Source organism: Hypanus sabinus, chromosome 4 (assembly GCF_030144855.1).
Source record: "Hypanus sabinus isolate sHypSab1 chromosome 4, sHypSab1.hap1, whole genome shotgun sequence".
Taxonomy (NCBI): domain Eukaryota; kingdom Metazoa; phylum Chordata; class Chondrichthyes; order Myliobatiformes; family Dasyatidae; genus Hypanus; species Hypanus sabinus.
This window is the reverse complement of record NC_082709.1, coordinates 47,108,641-47,134,612: the sequence shown is the minus strand read 5'-3', so window position 1 is coordinate 47,134,612 and position 25,972 is coordinate 47,108,641. Positions and strand designations below refer to the sequence as shown.

General features: G+C 37.2%; 1 protein-coding gene across 1 annotated transcript in view; it reads left to right on the top strand.

The window, feature by feature from the left end:
- The first annotated feature begins 691 nt into the window (after positions 1 to 691).
- The window catches only part of dnajb11 (DnaJ heat shock protein family (Hsp40) member B11), a 35,508-nt gene continuing 10,227 nt past the window's right edge, over positions 692 to 25,972 (top strand). Inside the window, exons 1-7 of the mRNA XM_059967007.1 lie at positions 692 to 876; positions 1,142 to 1,298; positions 4,275 to 4,372; positions 4,876 to 5,008; positions 20,032 to 20,174; positions 20,564 to 20,646; positions 24,766 to 24,823. Coding sequence (XP_059822990.1) covers positions 812 to 876; positions 1,142 to 1,298; positions 4,275 to 4,372; positions 4,876 to 5,008; positions 20,032 to 20,174; positions 20,564 to 20,646; positions 24,766 to 24,823 — 737 coding nt within the window. The 5' untranslated portion in view covers positions 692 to 811. The remainder of the gene's footprint in view (positions 877 to 1,141; positions 1,299 to 4,274; positions 4,373 to 4,875; positions 5,009 to 20,031; positions 20,175 to 20,563; positions 20,647 to 24,765; positions 24,824 to 25,972) is intronic.

The following is a 25,972-nucleotide window of genomic DNA, read 5'->3' as shown; positions in this document are numbered from 1 at the left end:
TCTCTGGGATGAGCCCTTTGGAACCTCTGCTGGTGTTTCTGTTGGACTGTGTTTTTACAGGATGGGGATCCTAGCCCCATGCCCAACAATCCTCTTTTTTTTTGCAGCAGGGCATTGGACTATCCATGGTGGAGTTATTGATTATGTAATTATGAGTAATTATGTATCTTTGCACTGTACTGCAAAACAATTAATTTCATGTTATAAGAGAGTGATAATAAATCTGATTCTGAGTAACAGTATCAATTATGTAATTACAGTATAATAAATGGGCGACCCCCTCCTAACTCTCTTCTCCATGGTGCCTGCACTAATTCTTGAACAATCTTGATTTTGCACCTTACACACTTCATAATTTATTCGATTCCCCTTAAATTTCCATTTTCTGATGGTATTTTAAATTTTCCTGAAACAAAGCTTAATCAGGATAAAAGGTCAACCAACAGGCTACAAATATTGTCATTCTCCTATAGTGAACAAGTTATATTTTTGCCTGATTAAGTGAAACTTTTTACGATTCAGCTTGTCACATTAGATATCAGGAAACATTAATTTTGGAACTAAAGCGTAGAAGAAAATCTCTTTTTGGATTATTCGAATTATGCCCCCGCACAATTTCTGAGCACACGAAAGCATTGCTCGCTCCTCAGCCTGACGGAATGGGCGGCGAGGCTCCTCCCCCAGCGGGGGCATAGGCCATGAGGAAGCGGTGATGCTGTTTACGTGCTTCTGCCGGTAGTTGCCGCTCGCAACGAGCAACTTGAGCAGCTGAGGAAGAGAAAACGACAGGGGAAAGAAAAAGTGGGCAAGCATGGCGGTGGGCCTTCGCTCCGTCTGCTTTGTGTTGGTGTGCCTGAGCGGGGAGGTGTTGTCCGGGTGAGTTGGCCCAGGGACGGCGGGGTCTGGGGGAACATTGCCCGGATTGCTGCAGCTTCTACCCCCGCTGAATGGGAATGAATATCGGCGGCCCCGGTGTGACTGCCAGTGGGTGGGGGTCTTGTTCACTTTGTCATTTTTTTTGAGGGAAAACAAAGACTGTTACACGGATTACCGTGGCCCTTTGGGTTTGTCAGTGAGGTAATGGCTTGTTGTGTTAAATTACTCCTGTCTGAATCTTCCTTTTCTTCCCCCGGGAGGACAGGCGGGATTTCTACAAGATCCTGGGGGTTTCTAAAAGCGCCTCGGTGAAGGATATCAAGAAGGCTTATCGTAAGCTGGCCCTGCAGCTACACCCGGACAGAAACCCGGACGATCCGGCGGCACAGGATAAGTTCCAGGATTTGGGGGCTGCTTATGAGGTACGGAGTACGGCGCCGAGGGTCAGGGGCTGAACAGGGTCGAGCGGAGCAGAGGGTAATGGTTGTGTGTAAAAGTAGTGTAACGGTGAAGATGCTTCGCGTTTTCCACGTGAAGTCTCCGAGTCACTTTTTTTTCAGTTCTCGAGTTGTAACGATGACAAGTCAGGGAGAATGTGTGGCTTCTGCTCATTGGCTACGAGGAGGGAGGTGAGAGGGCGCTCACTATAATTTAAACCAACAGAAAGCTGCGGAAGGGTTCTTCCAATATGCATGCCTTAATCACATTTTTTTTTGTTGCTGTCTATAGCAAATGATGGCTTAATACTTGAATAAACTGAAACTCCAATTCTCGAATTCAGTGACTGTTAAATGAAATTCGTTTTCCTAACGTGCATTTTGTAGAGCGTGTCCATTTTTCAAGTCAGTTTATCCTAGTTCAGAAATGGTTGAAGTCTCTGTATGTGGTTGAATGAATACTGAAGGATACTGGTAAGCATAGGCATCAAGCATCTGCCATGTCATCTCCTACTGGGACCCAGAATTCTATTCCTGTGGAAAATGCAGTTTTGCATAGGCTTGGGTCAATATGGTAAGGAAAGAACTTGCATTTGTATAGTAACCTTTCATGACCTTGGGATATCCCGAAATTCTTGCATTTGGCACGAATCTTTATTTAAAAGAAAAATAATGTGTATACTGGAAATTTGAATTAAATACACTATGACAGAGAGTGCAAAACTGTTAATTTCAAAAGTATACCTTTACATCAGAGGTTTTGTATTGCTTATCGTGGGACCTTTTGCATTAGGAAATCTGAACGCATAGTATAACTGCGGAAGACTTCCCTGCTGCTTGTCATTTGGTGTTTGTTTATCTCTCCCATTCTGTACTTCATTTGAACAATGCATGATTAGCATCAACTCAGTGTTCTCAAAGCATTTTGCAGCCCATTTGGCCTTGATCTAATAATGTTAAAGTCAATGTTAGCTGTAGGTGTTGTTTTGTTCAGGGAATGTAGAATTTTACTGAGGAAGTGGATTTTTAAAAATGTTGTGATACCTGTTCAAACATTGGTTTTGTATGCAGAGAAAATCGTACTAGATTCTCAGGCTCATGCAGAATGCGCCACCTGACCTTGCCATTCTTAATTCCCTTCCTCTTTTAACTAGTTTCATGCTATTTTCCTTCATGGTTCTTTTCATGTAGTCATGCTTTTTCTGTCAAATGGTAATATCAGTTTAACATTCTGCACAAAAGTTGTTTTGAATATCTTTTTTTCTTATTTCTACTCTTACAGTTCTGTTATTTTAACTGGTGTTCATATTTTCAAACAAAGATGTTTAAGCTATACCATGTTCAGCTGTTCCTACTTGTTTTCAAATAAAATTTCTTGTAGCTTTGCAGCCCCTTCCATTAAAACATTGGAGTTGAATTGAAGAAACCTTGAGTATTCTCTTCCACTCTCTTTCTTTGCAATACTAATTTAACCGGAGTACTCTGTTCAGTAGATTGATTTGATTTCAATATTGTATCACCCAGTTCGATATACAAGTTTGGAACAAAATCTATGGTGTCTCCAAGTTATCACAGAATTACCTCACTCTTGAGAAACATTTTGAATGTATGCACATAATGATGTGTACAAATCCATGTATTTAATATATTGTTCCACAAGGATGTCGTAAAAATACATTTGTGATTGCATTCCGCAGTACATCTTTGGTACCCAGAACATTTATCAAATGGATCACATCCTGTACCTTAGAGGAGAATAGAAATCATGCCAGCATTTTTTAAAAGTTTACCTTTAGATTTATTGTTTCTCTCATTTAATTTTGTTTGAATACATTCTTAAACATGGTCTCTCTGTTTTAAGAAAGCAACCATAAGGAAATGTGGTTTCAGATAATAATCTTCCACTTTATTGAAAGCAGACGTGGACACAATAACTAAACATGCACAACTCTTAACTGCAGTAACTTGTCATTTCTGTTATCATCTTAATTGGAACAGAGGTTTCCAATTTGAAGGATGTCCATTTACCCACTTTGCATTTTGTTCACTTGTTAGAAGCATGAAAAATTTTGAGATGCATGAATGAATTGAGTAGGTGAAAGCATTTTGTGAATTATGTTATTTAATTTAATAGTGCAGCTAAGAAAATTCAAGGGCTTTCTTTTACCTTGCCAAGTCAAAAATTGTTTATTTTGCTTCATGTAACATCCGTGACCACTTTGTTCTCTTACTTTTTAAAGGTTCATATCTGAAGTTGGGCTATTAATCAGATTGAAAAGTGTACCCTAAAATGATAGTGTGTTGTAACCCAGGAAAACCAAGCTGATGTAATTGGAATCAATAAGTTGTTTTTCCAATCCACCTGTTGCCCTTTCCTTCCTGGAGGGTTTCATGGTTTGAATCTTTGTCTACATTTTTAATCTGGGAAAATTCTTCATTAATGGAAGCAAAAAAAAATCACTTCCTAGGATTGCCTGTTGAGTTTTTAAGGATAGGAGTATTCATGGAAACAAATACCTAGGATGAGTTTTGAATCCCGTTACTTTACACTTTGTAAAAGCTTATTAATAAAGTACAAACTTGGGTGCTAGGCTGCTAGTCACAAAGAATTCACTGAGTTTATTTTTCTCTCAAGCTTCTTGGCATTCGACGATGTGTGCAAGTCCATATGCCAAAGATGGTCTTTGCTTCAGTTTCCATTAACCTGGTGCAGAGTCATTCATAGTTTTATTCTAAGGATTTATGAAATGCTGAAAATACTTATTTTGCAAAAGGCAGATTGGTTAGCATCGATGAGAGGGGTAAAAGAGCACACTTCTATGGTGTATTACTCTTAATACTCTTACAAACCATCCTCACAAATATGAGTAACTGGAACTGCAGTGTTTCTTTTTTTTCCTCTTAAGTAGGCGAGGTAGTAATAAAGCACCTATTGATCAGTGCGATCTATACTTTGAATAGGTTTTGTCTGATGAAGAGAAGAGAAAACAGTATGATATGTATGGTGAAGAGGGCTTAAAGGAAGGTCGGCAAGGTTCTCATGATGACATCTTTTCACAGTAAGTCATATATTTTGCATTCTTAATGTCGGGTTTTGGAATGCAGTCTTGGTCTTGTATCGATAAATCATTCTCCACCTGTCAGATTCAACTCTTACTAATGTGCTTTCTGTCAATCTTTTTGCACATCTGAGATTCAGTTTACTCTGGATTTGAAAAGATATTGAATTAATTTTCACTTGTTATGGGAAAAACTAGCCATAAGAGTAAGTGAGAGTTTTACTCCTGTTACAGTTTAACACTTGACATTAAAGCTAACATTAGAGTTTACTGTATAGTGATATAGTGTTAACGTAGCCACTGAGATCAGGAGTTCTCACATGAGCAAATTTTGAAGTTGAGATCTTTAAGCATGAGAGCTGTGATACAGTTGTGATCCATTTGTGAAGACTGCTTTGACTAAATGGAAACTCATCTGAATATTAAATTTGAAAATGCAGAAACAAAGTACGATTATTTCTTTAACTTTTTGCTGGACAAATCGTTTTATTTTTAACTTGCAGCTTCTTTGGAGACTTTGGTTTTATGTTTGGAGGAAGCCCACGACAGCAGGATCGGAATATTCCTCGAGGAAGCGACATAATAGTGGACCTTGAAGTTACACTGGAAGAAGTATATTCAGGCAATTTTGTAGAAGTAAGTAATCAACAGAAACCCATAAATTTTTTTGTAATTAATGTATTTGCATAGCTACTAACTCCTTACTTAACCAAGTAGAAAGCAGTTCAGCCCTGCCCCGAGCGTAAAGTCAAAAGTGGACCAGGGCCTCATCAGTGTGTGTGTGTGTGTGTGTGTGTGTGTGTGTGTGCGCGTGTGTGTGTGTGTGTGTTTTTTTTACAGCTTCAACTGACAAATTTAAAAACTGCCAGTTACACATTATCAGTGCTACTTGGTGGTATAACAGCATCCTAGCCTATGACATTCTGCATCCTAATTTTGATAGCAAGTTGCTTCTGGTGACATCATCATCCAGAATGGCAGCTTAAGTCAATTGCTGCTCCGGCAAAAACACATATCTTGTCTGGTTAATCCATCAACTATAAGATCTTTTGAAAATATCTGAATTGATAAGGGGGGCAAGAATGGAGATTTTTTTAAAAAGCATCACTGCGGAGCCTATGGATGAGAGAGGTGCAGCGAGTGGCTCTCCTACCTAAACGATTGGTAGCGAGGCTGATGATGGGCCTCGTTCAGACGAAGCGGCAAATATAAAATTTCTGGAAAAGATACAGGGATTCCAAAAAGATAAAACGGCAACTAAATGAAATCAAGACAGAGCTCGCCAACGTCAATCAAAAAATAACGGTGGCAGAGACATAAATTGAGAAGGTGGAAGATCACGGGCAAAACATGGAACAGATACTAAGTAAGACAATAAAAATATTAAATCAACAAGAAAGTAAACTGCTTGACCGGGAGGGAATATCACGGCCGAAAAATATCACAATATGCAATGTTCCCGAAGGAGTGGAGGGTTTGTCTGTGATGGAATTTGTACAAAAGTTGCTGCAGGACGTGCTAGAGATTCCTTCGACTATGGAGCTTGAAATTGAGAGGGCGCATGATGGACGGGAAATTAATACATTTCGATCAAGATTACCCCCCTGGCGGTCTTGTAGAAATGTAAAGAATACTCTGAAGTAAAGCAAATATTAAAGCAAGGAAAGATTAGATTCCGAACTCCGTACCCTTCTAAACTGCGGGTGTTTTATGAAGATGGGATCCAACTGTATCAGACAGTGGAAGAGGCGATGACAGACGTGAAGGCCAGAGGGTTGCCCGTCAGCGGGATCAAACAGAGGGGAAGCCTGGCTGAGTAGTTATCCCACTGTGCTTGGGAAATAGTGAGAGAATCAAGAAAGCAGGGGACGGGAGAAGGACAAGAGAAGTATATCAGGAAGAGACTTTGAGTTTTCTGAAGACAGCCTTCACCCTCTCCAGAAGAGCCATAAGGATTGGCTAACTTTAGAAGTGTTGAGAAGCTAAACGGAAGCAAAAATAGACATTGCTATACCTATTTAAGAAATAGTTACTATAATGTGGATTTTATGTTACTCAATTATTTTTTATTCATTCATTTGTTCACTCCTTTTTCCTCAACTAAATGAGAATATTTGTATACGGGAGGAATACACAGGGAAGTATTTTCTTTCTTTCTTTTTAAATCTTTTTATTAATTTTTAAGCAAACATAAATGAAACATGAATACAAAGTTTGAGAGTACATAGTTAATAGTTTAAGTAGACTTTCAAATATATAATAATCAATATATATAACCTCCCAAACTCACAGTATTTATGAACAAAAGAAATAAAAAGAAAAAAAAACCCAAAGAAAGAGAAGAAGAAAAAAATTAACCAACGTGGGCAGTTGCATAATGTCAAATATATACAGTAGTGCCAATAACTCTGAACCTCCATCCAAATAATTAAGGATAATAAAAGTGAGGTTTAGGAGAAGACAATTTAACTCATATGAAAATGTTGAATAAATGGTCTCCAAATTTCTTTAAATTTAACTGAAGGATCAAAATCAACACTTCTAATTTTTTCTAAGCTCAAACAAGAGATAGTTTGAGAAAACCACTGGAAATATTATTGGATTAATTTCTTTCCAATTCAATAAAGTAGATCTTCTAGCCATTAATGTAACAAATGCAATCATTCGTCGAGATGAGGATAAACGACTATTATCCACCATTGGTAAACCAAAAATTGCAGTAATAGGATGCGGTTGGAAATTGATATTGAGAACTATTGAAATAATACTGAAAATATCTTTCCAGTAATTTTGCAAACAAGGGCAAGACCAAAACATATGGGTCAATGAAGCAACATCAGAATGACATCTGTCACAGGTTGGATTAACATAAGAATAAAATCGAGCCAGTTTATCCTTGGACATATGAGCTCTATGTACAACCTTAAATTGTATTAGGGCATGTTTAGCACAAGTAGAAGACAAATTGACTAATAGTAAAATTTTCTTCCACTGCTCAGTGGATATAAGACAATGAAGTTCTTTTTCCCATTCCTTCTTAATTTTTTCTGATACTTCTGGCTGTATTTTCATGATCATATTATAAATGACAGCTACTAAACCCTTTTGACAAGGATTCAGAGCTAAAATTCTTTCCGTAATGTCCAATGGACATAGTTTCGGAAAAGACTGTAACTCATTGTACAAAAAACTTCTAACTTGCAAATATCTTAAAAAAATGAGTTTTAGGTAAATTATATTTATTAGATAGCTGTTTAAAGGACATAAAGCTATCATCCAAAAACAAATCACGAAAACATGTTATACCTTTTGTTTTCCATAAAAGAAAAGCTTGATCCATGAAAGAGGGCCGAAAAAAATAGATATTATAGGGCTTGATAAAATGAACTTATTCAAACCAAAAAATTTATGAAATTGAAACCAAATTTGTAATATATATTTGACTATAGAATTAGTTATTTATTCAATTTAGATAAAAAGGAAGTGAAAATCCTAAAATTGAAAACAATGAAAAGTCTTGTACAGATTTACATTCCAAATTTACCCATTGTGGGCAAGCAGCTATAGTCAATTCTTGTGTCCAAAATATTAAATATCATATATTAACTGCCCAATAGTAAAATCTCAAGTTTGGCAAAGCCCTCTTTCTTGGGCTTCTGTAAATATTTTTTGCCTAGACTAGGATTTTTATTCTGCCACAGAAAAGAAGATATTTTGGAGTCAATAATATCAAAAAAAGATTTAGGAATAAAAATTAGTAATGCTTGAAATAAATATAAGAATTTGGGTAATACCATCATCTTAATAGCATTAATTTGACCAACCAATGACAAAGATAATGGAGACCAGCTGGTAGCAAGTTGCTTAATTTGGTCAATTAAAGGTAAAAAAATTAACTTTAAATAAATCTTTGTTTTTTTAGTAATTTTAATACCCAAATAAGTAAAATAATCTGTAACAACTTTAAATGGTAAATGTTCATAAATTGGAACTTGCATATTTAATGGAAATAATTCGCTCTTATTAAAATTCAATTTATAACCAGAAAAGTTACTAAACTGAGCAATCAAGGACGAAATAGCAGGAATAGATCTCTCAGAGTCGGATATGTATAGTAACAAATCATCAGCATATAATGATAACTTATACGTCCCCTCCCCAGGAGTAATACCCAAAATATTAGGTGATTCACGAGTGGCTATAGCCAAAGGTTCCAAAGCAATGTGAAATAGTAAAGGACTTAAAGGACAGCCTTGTCTTGTACCACGGAATAACTGAAAAAAAGGAGATCTTTGATTATTGGTAAAGACCGAAGCCAAGGGTTTATAGTATATTCATTTAATCCATGATATAAATTTTGAATTAAAATTAAAATGCTGCAATGTATTAAATAAATATGACCATTCAACTCTATCAAATGCTTTTTCAATGACACATCTTGGTATTTTGGGTGAAGGAGTATAAATAATAATTAATTTTCTAATGTTAAAAGATGAATAACGATTTTTAATAAATCCAGTCTGATCTTCAGAAATAATTCGAGGTAATATATTTTCTAATCTAGTAGCCAAAAATTTTACTAAAAATCTTAATCCGTATTCAGCAAGGATATAGGCCGATAGAATGCACATTCAATAGGGTCTTTATCTTTTTTTAAGAATTAAAGAAATAGAGGCTTCATAAAAAGATTGTGGCAATTTGCCTATAATTAACGCATCTTTAAAAATTTTACAAAGCCAAGGAGAAAGTATAGAGGAAAAGGATTTTAAAAATTCTGCAGTATAACCATCTGGACCAGAAGCTTTACCAGAATTCACTGAAAAAATAGCCTTTTTTATTTCAGTTTCCGTAAGGTGTATCTAGGAATACACTATCCTCTACTGTTAATTTTGGAATATTCAATTTCCTTAAAAATTCATCTATTATAGAAGAATCCTCAACAAATTCTGATTGATATAAGGAATTATAAAAATCTTGAAAGGCTTTATTTATCTCTCTGGTCAATCGTCAGAGTGCCATCTTGTTTATGAATCCTCGTAATCTGTCGTTTAACCGAAGCATTTTTCAATTGATTAGCCAATAATTTGCCAGACTTATCTCCATGTACATAAAACTGGGTTCTAGATTTAATTAACTGATTTTTCAATCGAAGAGGATAATAACAAACTATGCTCCATTTGAAGTTCCACTCTTTCCTTATAAAGTTCTTTGCTGGGGGTCACTGAATAAATCTTATCAATTGCTTTGATTTTATCAACCAATGTTAATATTTTAGAGTTAGTTCGTTTCCTAACTCCAGCAGAACATGAAATAATCTGTCCACAAATAAATGCTTTAAAAGTGTCCCATAAAATTCCACTAGAGATCTCTGCTGTAGAATTTGTTGAGAAAAATAAAATTAATTTGTTGTTTAATAAAATTAACAAAGTCTGTCCTGCAATAAAATAGAGTTGAACCTCTATTTTAGATGAATCCATTATCTTAATAGATAGCTTCGAAGGTGCATGGTCAGAAATGGTAATAGAGTCATATTTACAATCAATAACATCTGTAAGTAAACGGAGATCACTGAAAAAATAATCAATTCTTGAATAATTATGATAAACATGAGAAAAGTATGAAAACTCTTTGTCATTGGGGTGTAAAAAAACGCCAAATTTCGAAAATTGTTGGATCAGTCATAATGGAATTAATAAGAGAGACCAATTTATTCGGAAGAGCTTGGGTGGGCTTAGATCTATCCATTGAAGGGTTTAAACAACAGATAAAATCCCCACCCATTATCAACCTGTACTGATTCAAATTGGGAAAGGATGTAAATAGACACTTAAAAAATTCAGGACAATCAGTGTTTGGAGCATAAACATTAACTAAAGCAACTTTTTGATTTAAAAAGTAGACCAGTAATAAGCAAAAATCTACCTTGTGGGTCTGAAATTGTTTCATGGTGTATAAAGGAGGTTGAAGAATCTATAAAAATGGAAACGCCTCTTACTTTGGCTTGAGAATTCGAATGATATTGTTGGCCTTTTTCAAACCCTAAAAAAGTGTTGACTATCCACTTTCCTTACATGAATCTCTTGTACAAAGATAACATTAGCATTCATTCTATGGAATACTTTGAATATTTTTTTCGGTTTGATCGGATGATTTAAACCATTAGTATTCCAAGAAACAAAATTAATTATCTTAACCATATTGACAATATTTATTACAATTAACACACAAGGTTTAAAAAAAAGATGAACTCATGAATCCGGAAGAGGGAAGTAAGATCAAGGAGGAACCGGAAGTCATGACACTGCAACCATTTTTGTAGTTTCATATGAGCCCATGAAGTAAAACTAAGCATAAAATATTTTCTGTGTAATGGACATAGATTTGTTCACTTTTATGGGTCCTCAACTCAGGTAGGTGGGGCTATATCCCACAGCTAGACGTTTCCTGTAGCTCAACCCAGGGTCATCTACTAGAGACCTCATCCTTGGAGTCACACCTTCACTGACTTATTATTATTTGCATTTCTTGGTTCTTACTTGTTCAGGGACTAGATCAATTAAGTTTTATTCTGCTAATTTCAATGATATATTGACAGATAAATACACATGGCTAAGGACAAAGTAAAATTCATTTCTTTTAATGTCAATGGGCTATTAAATCCAATCAAGCGTAGTAGAATTCTATCCAAAATGGGAAAAAAAGAACAAGCCCATATAGTATATTTACAGGAAACTCACTTAAATGATAATGAGCATGGAAAACTAAAGAGAATGGGCTTCACTAATTTGTTTTTCTCCTCATATAAATTAGGACCTAGGGGAGGAGTTGCTATTCTTATCTCAAGCAAACTAAATTTTAAAAAAAGTATTCGAATTGGGAGATAAGGAGGGCAGATATATTCTGGTAAGGGGGAATATAGACAGCAATTCAGTTACTCTATTGAATATATACGCACCCCAGGAAGTGATATAGTTTCTTTCAGAAAATTACTAATATTATGGTAACGGAAACAGAAGGTCTCCTGATATGTGGGGGAGACTTAAATTTACAATTACAACCAAAGTTAGACTCTTCCAATAGAAAAAAACTATGAAACAAAATCCTTACATAAAGTTAATACATTTTTTGAGGATGTTGGTCTAATTGATATATGGAGAGACCTTTTCCCCAACAGAAGGGATTACACTTATTATTCTGCTCCCCATTCTGTATATAGAAGAATAGACTATTTCATAACATTTGGAAAAGACAAAGACAAAATAAACGCCTGTGGAATTGGGACAATAGATGTAAATGACCATGCACCTATATATTTATCTGTTGATTTTTGACTTACAACCAAAGAATACTATTTGGAAACTAAACTCAAGTCTACTCAATGATCCCTACTTTAAGAAACAAATTAAAAAAGGAATTGGTCTTAGAATTCAATGATAATGGAAAGGTTTCATCTCCCATTCTATGGGATACTCTGAAGGCTGTTTTAAGAGGGAAAATTATAGCGATATCTTCATATAAGGAAAAAAACAGGAATAAAACATTAGAGGAATTACAAAATAGGCTGAAGGAACTAGAAAAAAAACCAAATTGAATTTGGCACAGGATGCATTAGAGGAAATTAAAAAAATTAGGAATGAAAATAGTTTGGCTACGCAAGAAATCAGCAAATATTTAATGTTTCTGAAACAGACATTATGAAAGCAGATCTAAGTCTATGAAAATACTGGCGTGGAAACTGAGAAAAAGATAGCAGAAAATACAATTCATAGAGTTAGGGATCCAAGAACAAAACTGATTAAAAAAAAATAAGCTAAGTGAAATTCAAGAAGCTTTTGAAGTGTTTTACAAAACTCAATTCTAAAGTTCCAGGGGGAAGCATAACCCAAATTGACACCTTCCTGAATTCTCTTGAGTTACCCACTTTAAGCAAAGAACAAAATAGAACAATGACTGCTGACAGAACTGAAGTTGGTCTAAATGCTGCAATTAGTAGGCTTAAATTAAGCAAATCACCAGGATCAGATGGGTAAGAATTTAAAAATGAGTTGTTGTTGTTATTGTTCGTCCTTCGGTGTTGAAGACGACCATGACTTCTGTCAGGTGGAGGGTATGTGACTGTGGGTCCAGAGGTGACTGGTGAGGCCAATCTGGGCCCTGAAAGCTCGCTCACATGTGGGACACGTGAGGGTAGGTGCTGCAGTGGAAGTGGAGGTAGCTCGAGCCTTGCGCATGGCGCGTTTCCTCTGAACCTCAGTGGTACGTCTGATTTCTGCTGCACACGTTCCTTTAGTGGTCCTGCTCCACCAGGTTGGGCGGTCCAGAGCAAACGATTCCCAGCTACTGGGATTGATGTTGATGTCTTTGAGGGACACTTTGAGGCAGTCTTTGAAACGTTTCTTCTGCCCTCCAACTGAGCGCTTGCCCTGGCTCAGCTCTCCATACAGCAGCTGTTTTGGTAGTCGGCTGTCAGACATCCTGACGACATGGCCAGTCCATCTGGCTTGGGCTTTCTGTAGGAGGGTGTACGTGCTGTGGGTGCTAGCCCGCTCCAGGACCTCCGTGTCTGGGACTTTGTTCTGCCATCGTATGTGGAGAAGTCTGCGGAGGCAGCTCAAGTGAAAGTGGTTGAGCTGTTTAGCGTGTCTGCTGTAGACAGTCCAGGTCTCACTGGCATAGAGGAGGGTGGTGAGTTAATTCCTGTCTGACTCCCCACATTGAACTGGGCTCTAAAAAAGGCATAAATGCCATCCAGCTGGAAGGAAGCGATGATCTCAGCTGTACTGAAAGAAGGCAATGATAAAATGGAATGTGGGTCATTTGGACCAATATCCATTCTTAATTTAGATTCTAGATTATTTACCTCTATCATGGCCAAACGATTAAAAGAGTTTCTACCCATACTGATGCATAACGACCAGACAGGTTTTATACAACACCAAACACAAGACAATATACGAAGGACACTTCACATTATGGACCATGTACAAAAAAAAATCGAAACAATTGTGATAAGCATGGATGCTGAAAAGGCATTTGACTTGATTAATTGGAATTTTCTTTACAGAGTTTTACATGGATATGGTTTCCATGACAATTATTAAAACTATACAGGCACTATATGACAACCCTACTACTAGGATTAAAATCAATGGCTATTTATAAAATAGCTTGTCCCTAGAAAGGGACAGGAGACAGGGTTGTGTTTGGTCACCGCTACTCTTCGCATTATATCTGGAACCATCAGCTCAATACAGCAGACAAAATGAAGATATCAGGGGAATTACTATTAAAGGGACAGAGCATAATTTGGCTTATTACACGGATGACATCTTGATCTATCTAGGGCAAACAACATACTCTTTACCTAAATTGATGCAATCCTTTGAACAATATGGTCAATTATCAGGATGCAAGATCAATGTAGATTAAAAACCCAATTACTTTCATATAACTATAGCCCACCAAGAGAAATTGAAAGTAGATATCCCTGGGCATGGCAAACAAGAGTCTTTCAAATATTTGGGCATCATTATGCCAAAAGATTTGGCAAGATTATAAGAATGCAATTATCAGCCTATATATAAAAAAAAAATTAAGGAAGATATGGAACAAAATGGAACCTAATTCCTTTTTTTTTTGGTCTCAGTTCAAAGATTGAATCTATTAAAATGAATATACTGCCCAGACTGTTGTATCTCTTTCAGACCCTACCAATAGAGATTAATCAAAATCGATTCAATGAATCAAACAAAATGTTATCAAGATATATTTGGGAAAGTAAAATGCCCAGAGTTCATCTCAAAACTTTGCAATTAGCCAAGGAAAAGGGGGGATCTCTACCTTCTCTTGGAGATTATTATTTTGCAGCACAGTTGAGAGCTGTGATATGTTGGTGCAACCCATCATATGACGCTCAATGGAAAAACATTGAGGAGGGGTTACTTTCCATCCCCATAAAGGCAATTTTGGCTGATAACAACCTACAAAGGTACATAAATACTATTGCTAACCCCTGGGTGAAATGGACCCTTAAAATATGGAAAACTATTATAAAAGAATATAAACTAGAGGGAGATATTGCAATTCTTAAATGGTGTGCATATGACTCGGATTTTACGCCGAATAAACTGGATGCTAGATTTAAGGACTGGACAGCTAAAGGAATAACAGTTTTTTGCAATACAATGAAAGAAGGAACAGTGTTCAGTTTTGAAATGCTTAAAGAGAAACACTTACTAGAAAAATAAGACTTTTATCGGTATTGACAAATGTGACAATATGTTAATAGAACGGTTAAAAATGTAACCAAGGCAAGTCCATGTTTGATAGAGCTATTTAGAAAAGCATATAATTCGGATAACGGTAGTAGAATCATTTCAAGCGTATATAAGGGTTTGTCAAATCTTCAAACACATTTGATTTCATACATTAAAACAAAATGGGAGAAGGAAAAAATGCAAATCATGATCATATTTTCTGGGAATGCCGTTATCAAAGACTATAGGAGTGGGATACACAATGCCCTACAAGACATCTTTAAATGTGAAATACCCTTAGAAAGTAAGACCATATATTTTGGGTATATACCTCAAGAATGGTTGAAAAGAGATAAATATTTAATGAATATACTGTTGGTGGCTGGTAAAAAAACTTTTACTCGGAAATGGTTATCACAGGAGAACCCAACTTTAAATACATGGATGGAAATTACAATGGACATTTACAAAATGGAGAAGATAACAGCATCTGTTAGTCATAAGTTGGAACAATTTGATTCGTACTGGGAAAAATGGTTTAACTACGTAACACCTCATAGGCCTGATTTTATCCTCACAGATCAATGAATATGTTGTTAAAAAAATGATCACTCCCTACTTGTACATAGTTTTCTCCTTTCACTTGTTCTTTCTTTCCTCTTTTCTCTAAGTGTTAATATTTCTCAGATAAATATTATGTGGAGATTTGTGGCATATATGGCTACATGATACATATATAGAATATCTGAAATGCATCTTATGGAAATGTTTGATGATGAACTTCAATAAATAAATTACAAAAGAAAAAAAATTTGATAGCAAGTTCAGACTCTGCAGGGATGAGAGTGCCTGTCCATTATCGGCCAGAGGTGTAACAATGAGGACCTTGTGCATTTTGACTTGGCTCTTGGCGTAAGGTTAAACAGTTTTCTATTGGTTCTGGTGTATAAATAGACCTCTGTGAATAAGCTGAAGGCACAAGAAAATAACAGAAGAATTATGACAACAAGCATAGACATGTATATGACTCTGCTGTGATCAGGAAGAATTCCAATATGGTCTTGTATTAACTGACCCTGTGATCATGTGAGGAGTAGATCGCCCTGAACAGCTTAATCTTTTCAGCAGTTTAAATAACTGCTCCTGCTCACACAGTCTTCGATAAAGGCAGTATTTAGTGGTCAACTGCTACACTGAGAAGGTGGGTTAGGTTGTGAATGCTCAGTTCCAAAACAAGCTTGGGATTCGGGTAATTGCATTCTGCCGGATCTCTGCACTTTGACCAGGGAAACATAGACAAATACTCTGTCCTTGATATTCAGAGGGGACACCTGGTAGTTGTTACAATTCCTGCAGTTGCTCCCACTTATCCTGGGGTACAGTGCTTTCCCTTTAGTGAGGACAGAGTTTTAGATGCTGCAAGGACGTCAACTTTGTGTGTGAATTGAATCCATTATCACCTGGAACTTTCCAGTGACGAATACATTGACCACCTCATTAGCTTTTTCTTGACATGGAGATTATCTCTGATGTCTGGAATCTATTGATTATGATAATTTCTCTGGAGTACAAGGCAGTGTTCCACCAATCTGTATGGCTGTTTATTGGGCTCTGTGATGACCACATGACCTATGTTTTTTTTTCATAAAACTGGCCTTTTGGTTGATTGGTCATTAACCATCGATTCTATTCTCCTGTATTAGGAGAACATAAGGGGAAATTTCTGAACTCAGAATGGTGAGAGTGGAATGAGCTGCCAGCACAAGTAATGGATGTGATTTTGATTTCAACATTTAAGAGAAGTTTGGTTAGATACATGGGATGGGAGGGGTGCAGAAGGCTATAATCCGGTCAATAGGACTCCCAGGTAAAATGGTTTGGCACAGGCCAAAGGGCATGCTTCTGTGCTCCAATTTTCGATAACTCTTATGTCCCCGACCCTGACAACCTGCTCTCATTCTCGTCCACATAACCTCTTATCTGTCCTCCAACCACTGAATCCCCTATCAGTTCTACTCCCCTTGTGCCACAATGTATAATGCTTCTGGGGTGTTCTAGTTATGATGACAGCTGTGAAGAGTGTAATCTGTCAAAGACCATTTGATAGCAGTTTGGGATTTCTGTGCCAAGCTGCTCCTGCACAAAAATCCCAGTGTTACTGTCTGATGTGTGGCTCAGATGTGGCAAGTGAAGGTTTTCCATTAAGATCATTTCAAATTTTCAAGTTAGTGATGCTGGTTGAATGTGCTCTCACTCCAGTGAACTTACTATTCTTAAAATGCAAAATAGGCCACCGTTATTTCTAACAACATTGTTACGAGAGTCTTGGACAGGTGGAAACCGTACTTTGTGGTTACACCTGCGATCTGTTGTTGAGTTGTAAAATTACTTGAGTCACTAATGTGTTCCGGTTTATTGCCCCTAACAGGCTTTAAAAGGAAGGGGTTAGTTACTAAATTTACTCAAGATGAATGATTTTGAATTGGAGTAAAAACTTGCATTAATCTATGATTCCTGCTGGTCAAATGGTTACACTCAAATTTAGCAAAACAAATCTAATTACATAATATAAAATTCATGAATCTGGGATTGGATCATGTCAGTGTATTTTAATTTTTTTATCTCACCAGTTTCTTTTATCCTTCTACCTTTATTTCCTCCACAATATTGACTCTTTGCTAGAGAGTATTTTGATAGTCATATTCAATTACTGTCCTAGTTCAGCATAGCTAATTTTCTAGTCTGTCTATTTTAGTGCTAACTACATACAGTGGTGCTAGAAAGTTTGTGAACCCTGTAAATTTTTCTAATTCTGCATAAATGACCTAAAATGTGATCAGATCTTCACATAAGTCCTAAAACTAAATGTGAACCTAATGCATTCTACAAAAGCTATTTAGATTTCAGTGTTCCAATCAATGAGATGAGATCGGAGGTGTGGGTTGTGGAGGTGCCCTGTCCTATTGAAACCCCACTGGTTTCCTTGGCTGTGTATGTCTGGGGAATACACATTCCAGTCCCGCCAAACCCATGAGATTGAGACAGCCCTTCCACCCTAAACTTCAATTTGTGTTTTGGCTATTTAACTGGTCTATCATACCTAGATATTTCATACGGGATTAGACCAGTCGTGGACAGACTTCCATTTGGGCTGCAGGAAAGGTGGGTATCTGTTGGCTCGGAGTACAAAGAAGAGAACAATGTGTAATTTCTACTCTGACAACTCAGTACCAAGAAACAATAGGAAGCACACTGCATATGATTGAAGGAATTACCAATCTTAACTTGAACTTGACTAAAGGGTTAGTAAAGAAAAGAAAGAGAAAAAACAAAAAGGGCCCATTATTAAACAGTCAACTGTTCATAAGTTGGCACTCAACTCTTCTGAAAATTCATATTCACCAATCCTCAGTCAATTTCGTCTGAATCACGTTCTCCCACCGGGTCAAATCCTACAACTGGTTCTCTCCAGTGCCTTCTCTCTTCATCTGCCGCCAAACAGAAAAAAAAAACCCAAGACCAACCTTCCTAATTGGATGACGCACACTCTTCAGCATCCCTTATATTCAACAAATACCTGAACAGGCTGAAAGCAGAACAGACAGCTTTTGCAGAACTATCAAAATGAAATACCTACAACGTTGTAGTAAAAAGGTGAGCCAGTTTGTTATATATAAAAAAAGACACAAAATCAGGTTACTGACAGAGCCTACTCTTAAGAAAAAATAGTTTATGTACACCATGCCTCAATCAGAACAACTTTCAGAGGACCTTAGAAGAATTTGTAGAGATGTATGAGGCTGGAAAAGGCTACAAAAGTATTTCCAAAGACCTGAGTGCTCATCAGTCTTCAGTAAAAGAAATTGTCTACTAATGGAAGAAATTCAGTACTGTTGCTACTCTCCCTGGGAGTGGGCATCCTGCAAGGATCACAACCAAGAGCACAATGTGCAATGCTGAAGGAGGTGAAAAGGAACCCAAGGGTAACTGCAAAAGACCTGCAGAAATCTCTAGAACTTGCTGAAGTCTCTGTTCATGTGACCAATATAAGAAAGCACTGAACAAGAAAGGTGTTCATGGAAGGACACTACCCTCCAAAAAAAATTACTGTATGTCTCAAGTTTGCAAAAGACCACCTGGATGTTCTACACTGTTTCTTGGACAATGTTCTGTAGACAGATGAGATAAAAGTTTAACTTTTTGGCAGAAATGCACATTGCTATGTTTGGAAGAAAAAGATCATTTCACGCCAACACCAAAACTCCCAACTGTAAAGCATGGTGGAAGGAGCATTATGGTTTGGGCCTGCCTCAGGGCCTCGGGGTAGTGAAACCAGACAGCCATCCAATTGTAGCTGCAGCCTCGTCTGTGCATATTCCAGCACAAAATGACCAGTTCAGTTTGCCTGACATGTAGTCATTCAAAGACTTGAATAGTTCTGCCCTCGGTTGTTTTTAGTTGACAGCGGCAGTGCACACAATATATCCTTATGCACATCGTCTTGAGATATATATCGCACATAAACCAGCAGTATTGCCTTGTTGTCGACATTGGTAGACTCGTCGACCTGGATAGCATACCATGGTGACTCGTTAAGCCGTTCCAACAACTGTGCTTCGATGTCCTCCGCTATGTCATTGATTCTTCTTGAAACTATGGTAGCTGAAAGAGAAACCTGTGCCATTTTGTTAGCTGCAGATTCTCCCAACAGTTCACGGCACATCTCCTTGGCAGCAGGCAGAATCAATTCTTCACCAACAGTGAAAGGCTTCTTGGCCTTAGCAATATGGCTAGCCACCAAGTACGATACTCTCAGAGCAGCAGCATTTGTGGAGGTGGTGGCTATCAGAACTTCTATCCCGCTTGCTCACGTTTTTTCTGCTCAAAAAACTCAATGGATTTGTCTTTAAGTGCAGGGTGCTTGGACTCAAAGTGCTGGATCAGTTTTGAGGGCTTCATTGCCTCATTAGGCAGCTTGTCTCCACATATCACACACAGGGGGCTTGGAGCATGCGAGTCACTGGTTGCATTAAAGCCATATTTTATGTACGACTTGTCATATTTTCTGTTGAAGGAAGCTTTTTTTTTGGCAGTCTCGCCTTCAGTGACTCTGTGTTATCATCGTCTTTGGGCCTTTTATGTCCCCTACCCACTCAAACGACGTTTATTTTTTACTCCTCGAGTATTTGTAGGTTAATGACTGCCTGATGACTTCGCATGCATTCAAGTTCAACAGTGGGTGTGACAGGGAATGAGTAAAGGTGCAGCTAACTCGTATCATTTCATTTCACCAAATCATATTGTTTCCTCTCGGCCCGGTAGCAGTCTGTGGCCCGGTGGTTGGGGACCACTGTTTTAAACCACTGATACTTAGATGAATCTGGACTATTGTGTATTTTACAGGTCGTACGAAACAAGCCAGTGGCAAAGCAGGCTCCAGGAAAGAGGAAGTGCAATTGTAGACAAGAAATGAGAACAACACAGTTGGGTCCTGGAAGATTTCAAATGACCCAGGAGATGGTTTGTGATGAGTGTCCCAATGTTAAGTAAGTATTAGTCTTAATACTTCACATACTCAGATTGAGGAGAATGCAGGGCCAGTTCAAAAGAAGATGGCAAACTTCATGAAACCTGTTGTGAACAAAAATGATAATTGTTGCTCCTGGAGTTTGGATTTAACTATTAGGGCCATTGCTGTTCTACACCTGTCTCTCTTCTGTGCATTGGGTCATATGAAAATATACTAAGTTTGGTCCTGAAGGGTTTAGAGTGATGGTTGTTATAAATTTTTTTTAAAGTGGGAGCTATTTTCTGAATAAAGCACAACCCACATATTTTAGATACCATTTGATAAACTTTGTAGGGGCGGTGTAATCACATATCTTGAGTCTTGATAGCAAACAATGGAGTGAATAATTTTTAATTTAAATTTTAGGCTTGTCAATGAAGAGAGAACACTTGAAGTGGAAATAGAGCCTGGAGTTAGAGATGGAATGGAATACCCTTTCATTGGAGAAGGTATGATCATGTACCATATTATGGCTTCATTCATTATCAACAGAAGGCTACATGGAAAGTTCTTTGGATTTGTAACTTGTGCATACCTTTCAAAGTTAAAAGTTAGTTCATGCTGACAGGTATTCTTCCTTTGTTTGAAAATGATAGGAGATAGAATAACTGGGTCGTGACTACATTTAATTCACTGGAAGAAATCTTTTTGTCCTCTGATCACTTCAAAAGGAGAGGCTAACAAATGCATTGTGCTTGTTTGACTAACTGAATATGCAAATAATCTCTTATTTGTATATAATTGAGGACTTTGTATTGCTATACATTTCATTCATCAGATGACATCCCCAATTCCTCTTCTGAGTAATGCACTGAGCCATTTTTTGTAAGGCAGTGATGTGTCAATCACATGATTGTAAGACTGGAAATGCATATTAGATTGGATGAACATTAGTAAGCAAATAGGTTTTACTATAATCCATTAGATGCATGATTATTGTTAGCCATAGATTAATACAGCATGGAGGCAGGTCCTTTGGCCCAACTCATCCATGAAATGAGTTTGATATTCATAATTTAAATATATAAAAACATATTAGTTTCCTGCTAGATTCCCAGTTCTCGTGCTTTCCTTAATTTGCATACCACAGTCATAAAATTAAGCAGGGTAGAAACAGGCCCTTCAGACAACTGTAGTTATGCCAGCAATCACAATTAACTATTCAATCTCATTTGCCTGCATTAATTCCATATCCATCTATTCCCTGTTCATTGAACTACCAATTATGATACTTCTTAACAATACTATTTCTGCTTCACTCTTTCACATGGCAGCTTATTGCAGATACCAGCTACTTTTTTGTGTGTATGTGGCCAGGTGGAAAAGGAAATTGTACGTCTGATCCCCATGAAACCTTTTCTCTTTCACCCTTAAACCTGTGCCCTCTAGCTTCAAACAACATTATCATGGGAAACAGATACTGGCTGTCTCCCGTATCATATTATATACAAATCATCCTTGCATTATGAATACCTGATTTGTATACACGTGATGAGTGTTTGGGAGGATGGTGGTTTGAGTTTGCCTGCTGCTGCAGACCTGCGGGCATCTTCTGCCATGTAGGAACTTGGCTTGTGGTTGCATTTTTGACTTGCAAACAGTTGGGGTTACGATCGATTCACAGGAACAGAATCCTGCCTTGTCCTGGGGATGCAAGCGCCTTCTCTCAAGCAAATTGTTCCTTCCACTGAATGAGATTAAGATAGAGTGAGTACTGAAAAGATTTACAGGGGTGTTTCCTGGATTGATGGGATTGTCCAATCTCTTCTGATAACTCAATGTTGCCCAAAAAATAATAATTGAAATAGCTCAATTTCTGTGAATGATGAGTGTCTAGTTCATTTTTCACCAGACTGCTAATGAGTTTTCTGTATAATAATGGAGTTTTGGTACAAGCAAAATTCCATCAGTCTAACATTGGGAGGACAGTAGCATTGCTTGAATTCCACTAAACAAATTCCATTCCCTCTCCCAACTGCTAGTTGAATTAAAACCAAACCATTTACAATTCAGTCAACTGTAGAAATTGCATCTTGCATGTCGCTAAAACCACTTGCTTTATTGCTAATTGCCCTTATTTTCAAAAATCCTTGTTTTATTCACTTTCTATTTTACTGAAATTCTGTCACTGGTTCTCTTATTCCAGCTTATTCAAAATCCTGCCAACATTTTCCATGCATGCACCTCTTGTCTGTTGATTCCAGTTGTTCATCAAATAAGGTGTACATTCACTGTAGCTTCCCTTTCTCTACCAACTCCATTTTGTATTAGTATTTAATTTCAGTTACATAAAATATTATCCATTGATTTTAAAAAAGCATGTGGGCAAAAGGTACTCTAGGTAACTGTAGGTCAGTTATCTTAATGCTTGTTGTCAAGGAAATGCTTGATCTATCAATAAGGGAGAAATAATGCTTATCTGGATAGGAGTGATAGGTGTTGGGCCTGCAACTGCTTACGAAACTACATTAATGATCTGGAAGAGTGGGCCATATTGAAGTTTGCTGATGTCACTAAACTGAGTGGAAAAATAAATTGTGCGAAGATGCAGAGAGTCTGCATAGAAATATAGATAAAGTACGTGGTCAAGGGTCTAGCAGATGGGTAACAATGTTGGTAAATCTTAACCACTTTAGAAGGGAAAATAGAGGATCAGATTATTACTTAAATAGCGAAAGATTGTAGTATGTTGTGCAGAGGGACTTGTGTGTGCTTGTGCATGAATCACAAAAAATTGGTTTGCGGGTGCAGCAGGTTATCAAGAAGGCAAAAGGAATGTTGGCCTTCATTGCTAAAGAGATTAAATTTAAGAGCAGGGAAGTTATGTGAGTAAACTTTGGATGGAAATGAGGAGGAACTATTTCTCCCCCACCCCCAGAGTAGTGAATCTGTGGAATGCTCTTCCCAGAGAAACAGTAGAGGCAGCCCCATTATATGTATTAAGACAGTGTTAGAATGATTTTTGCATGGGAATAGGTGGATCTGAGTCCATGGCCAGATCAGTCATGATATTATTGAATGGCAAAGCAGGCTCAATGAGCTGCTACTCCTTTCTTGTGTTCTAGTAGCTTTTCAGACCCATTGAACATCTTTAGTCTTCATTGTTCCAACATGTGGTGGAGGGCCAATTTGCCAATTTGTTCATTGTAATGTATTCCTCCTTTAGAATCCCTGTAAAATTTTAACTTTTTAACAATACTTTCTGGTCCCTTTTTTTCCTTCTCTTTGTACGTCTTGTATATTTTGCTTTGTTTTCATTGGTATAGACATAAGTGCTCCAATGTTGCATTTAGACTTTTAAGAGAAGATCATCTGAAATCCTATTCCTAGCAGTTCCTGAGTTGATAACAATTGAGTCTCTTGCTTTTAAAATGGGAATTGTCTAAGAAAATGCAATTAAGGAGCTAGGTTCTCCATTTGTAACCTGATATAAATTCAATCAAGCATTTGAGTGCTGCACCTTTTCAAAGCTGAGACACAATTCTGGGGTGTGCAACTCTAAAGCAGGACTAGTGTGAATTGTCAGCCTTTGAGTATAATTTCATAGCAAAATTTATGGAGCATGTGAGACATCTTGGTCTTATCAGGTACTGAGCTGCTAAATAAGAGCTCGTTATTGATGGAAACCATAATGAAAAATGGGTCTACTTTTGGCAGCCCAGAAGACTGGTGTTTTTCTTCCTGGTTCAGCAAAACATTTCTGCTTTTGGATCTCAACCAACCCACCTCACCCAAACTCGACTTGGTGATGTGTAAAAGAACTTCAGGGTCTGGGATACTGGTACAAGCACATTTCATTAAAAAAGAAACAATCAAGTTCCATGGGTTCTTCAGCACTTGGGTGTCAACCATTCCACCAATGGGAACAGTTTATTTTTACTTTCTAAACCCTTCATGGTTTTTGAATACTAGTATTGGATTTCAGCGGTAAGCATAAATCATTTTCTCATCGATCCATATAAATAGTTTGTCATTTTATTTTCCATTTTTCAAAATATTTTTTTTCTTCTATGATGAATAGCCTTCCAAGTACTTCCAATGTTTTACATTTAAGGCAGAGCTTGATAGGTTCTTGGGGGGGGGGGGGGTGGAAGGATTGCCATGATTGAATGGCAGAGCAGGCTCAATGGGCCAAATGGCCTAATTCTGCTCCAATGTCTTATGGTTTTTATTTCTGAATTTCTGGAGTCCAGAGTCGTTTTAGATTTATAGATGTTATTTTAGCAGCATTGATTGGGATGAAGACAAATTTGCTTTCCCTTAGTGGAACAATGCTGCAATATCATTTGAATCCATCTGATAAAGCTTATTACACCATACTTTGCCTTATCTGAAATATGGCAGATGGCACTTCTATTAAGCTTGAATTCTTCACACCAACTCAGTTGAGTGCCAGTACTGAAATGAGTTGGTACATAATCGCATTAAAATTTTCAAAATGGATGAATGTATTTATAAGTGTTAAAGAACAATTAATCTTTTTTGCTATTGTAAATTTGATGAATAATAATTAAATCTGCCAACTTTATTGTGCATAGATTAAGTTGTACATTCTGTTTTCCATATAGGTGAACCGCATATAGATGGAGAGCCTGGTGATCTTAAATTCAGAATTAAGGTTTTAAAGTGAGTAGTGACTGAGTTGGTGGGTTTCCTTTGTTTCATCCAAATATATGAAGTATTGAATTTTATTCATCAAGGTTGAAGAGTGGAGTGCTGGACTCCCCATAAAACCAAGCCCAGTCTGATGGGTAGAGGCAAAATAAATTGTATAGTTCTAAATTAAATGCAAGAATAGATGGAAACTTAGTCAAATTTGTATATATATTTTCAGACGTTGGATGGCAGAGCAAGTTGTTTGGGCTATTTTATAAAATAAAACAAATGGCTTGTCTTTGTAAATAGAATACTTTATAAAGAAAAGAAATTGTATCACTACTTGGGTTTCTGCTGGATAAATGTTCCTTTCTGAGAACAACATTTTATAGATATCAGTTTTTAAATGGCATAGGGGAGGTTTACTTGAGTGATTGAGATCAAGGCCTTGAGTTATATGGAGAGACTAGAGAAGTTGGGATTGCTCCCTTTGGGGCAAAGGTTATGAAAGATCCAGTATTTTAAATTGATTTTAATATATTTAAATGTATTGCACTTTTGGACTGTACTACACTTCTGAGATCATTGAAGTACATCAAGGAACCAACAGCCAATGGGCTGAGTAGTCTATGCTGCACGATTTTATGAACTCGTATATGAATTATGCATTAAAGTGTATTAGGAAGTAATTGCTGAGGAACATTTCTTGAAATTAGATGTGTAAATTGTAAACTCTATGCTATAGCAATAACTAGTTTGCCTAAGCCAGCAAAGTCCACAACAAATTGGCTGACTGCCGCTCATTTTATATAAAAAAAAATTGAGAACTGATATCTCATTTAACGGGATTAAATATTCCCGTTTCAGCCTGATACAGCTAAAAAGCACAACGGCTTCCAAGGTTAGTACAGCTAGCAAAGATGTCTTACTGTGTTTAAACAAACTTTTGCTACTCAAAACTGACAGAAATAACACAGATTGTGGTCAGAAGTGCCCATGTAGGATACCTTGGAGGAAGCACAGGTACAGAGCGAGATTACAAGTGCGTTTAAGGAGATGGGGTTTTAAACTCCCTGTACCAACTATCTTGCTGGCAAATGTGCACTCTCTGGTGAATACAATTGATGATCTCAAGGCTAGGGTGCTGAATCAGAGGGACACTAGGACCACATGTGTCCT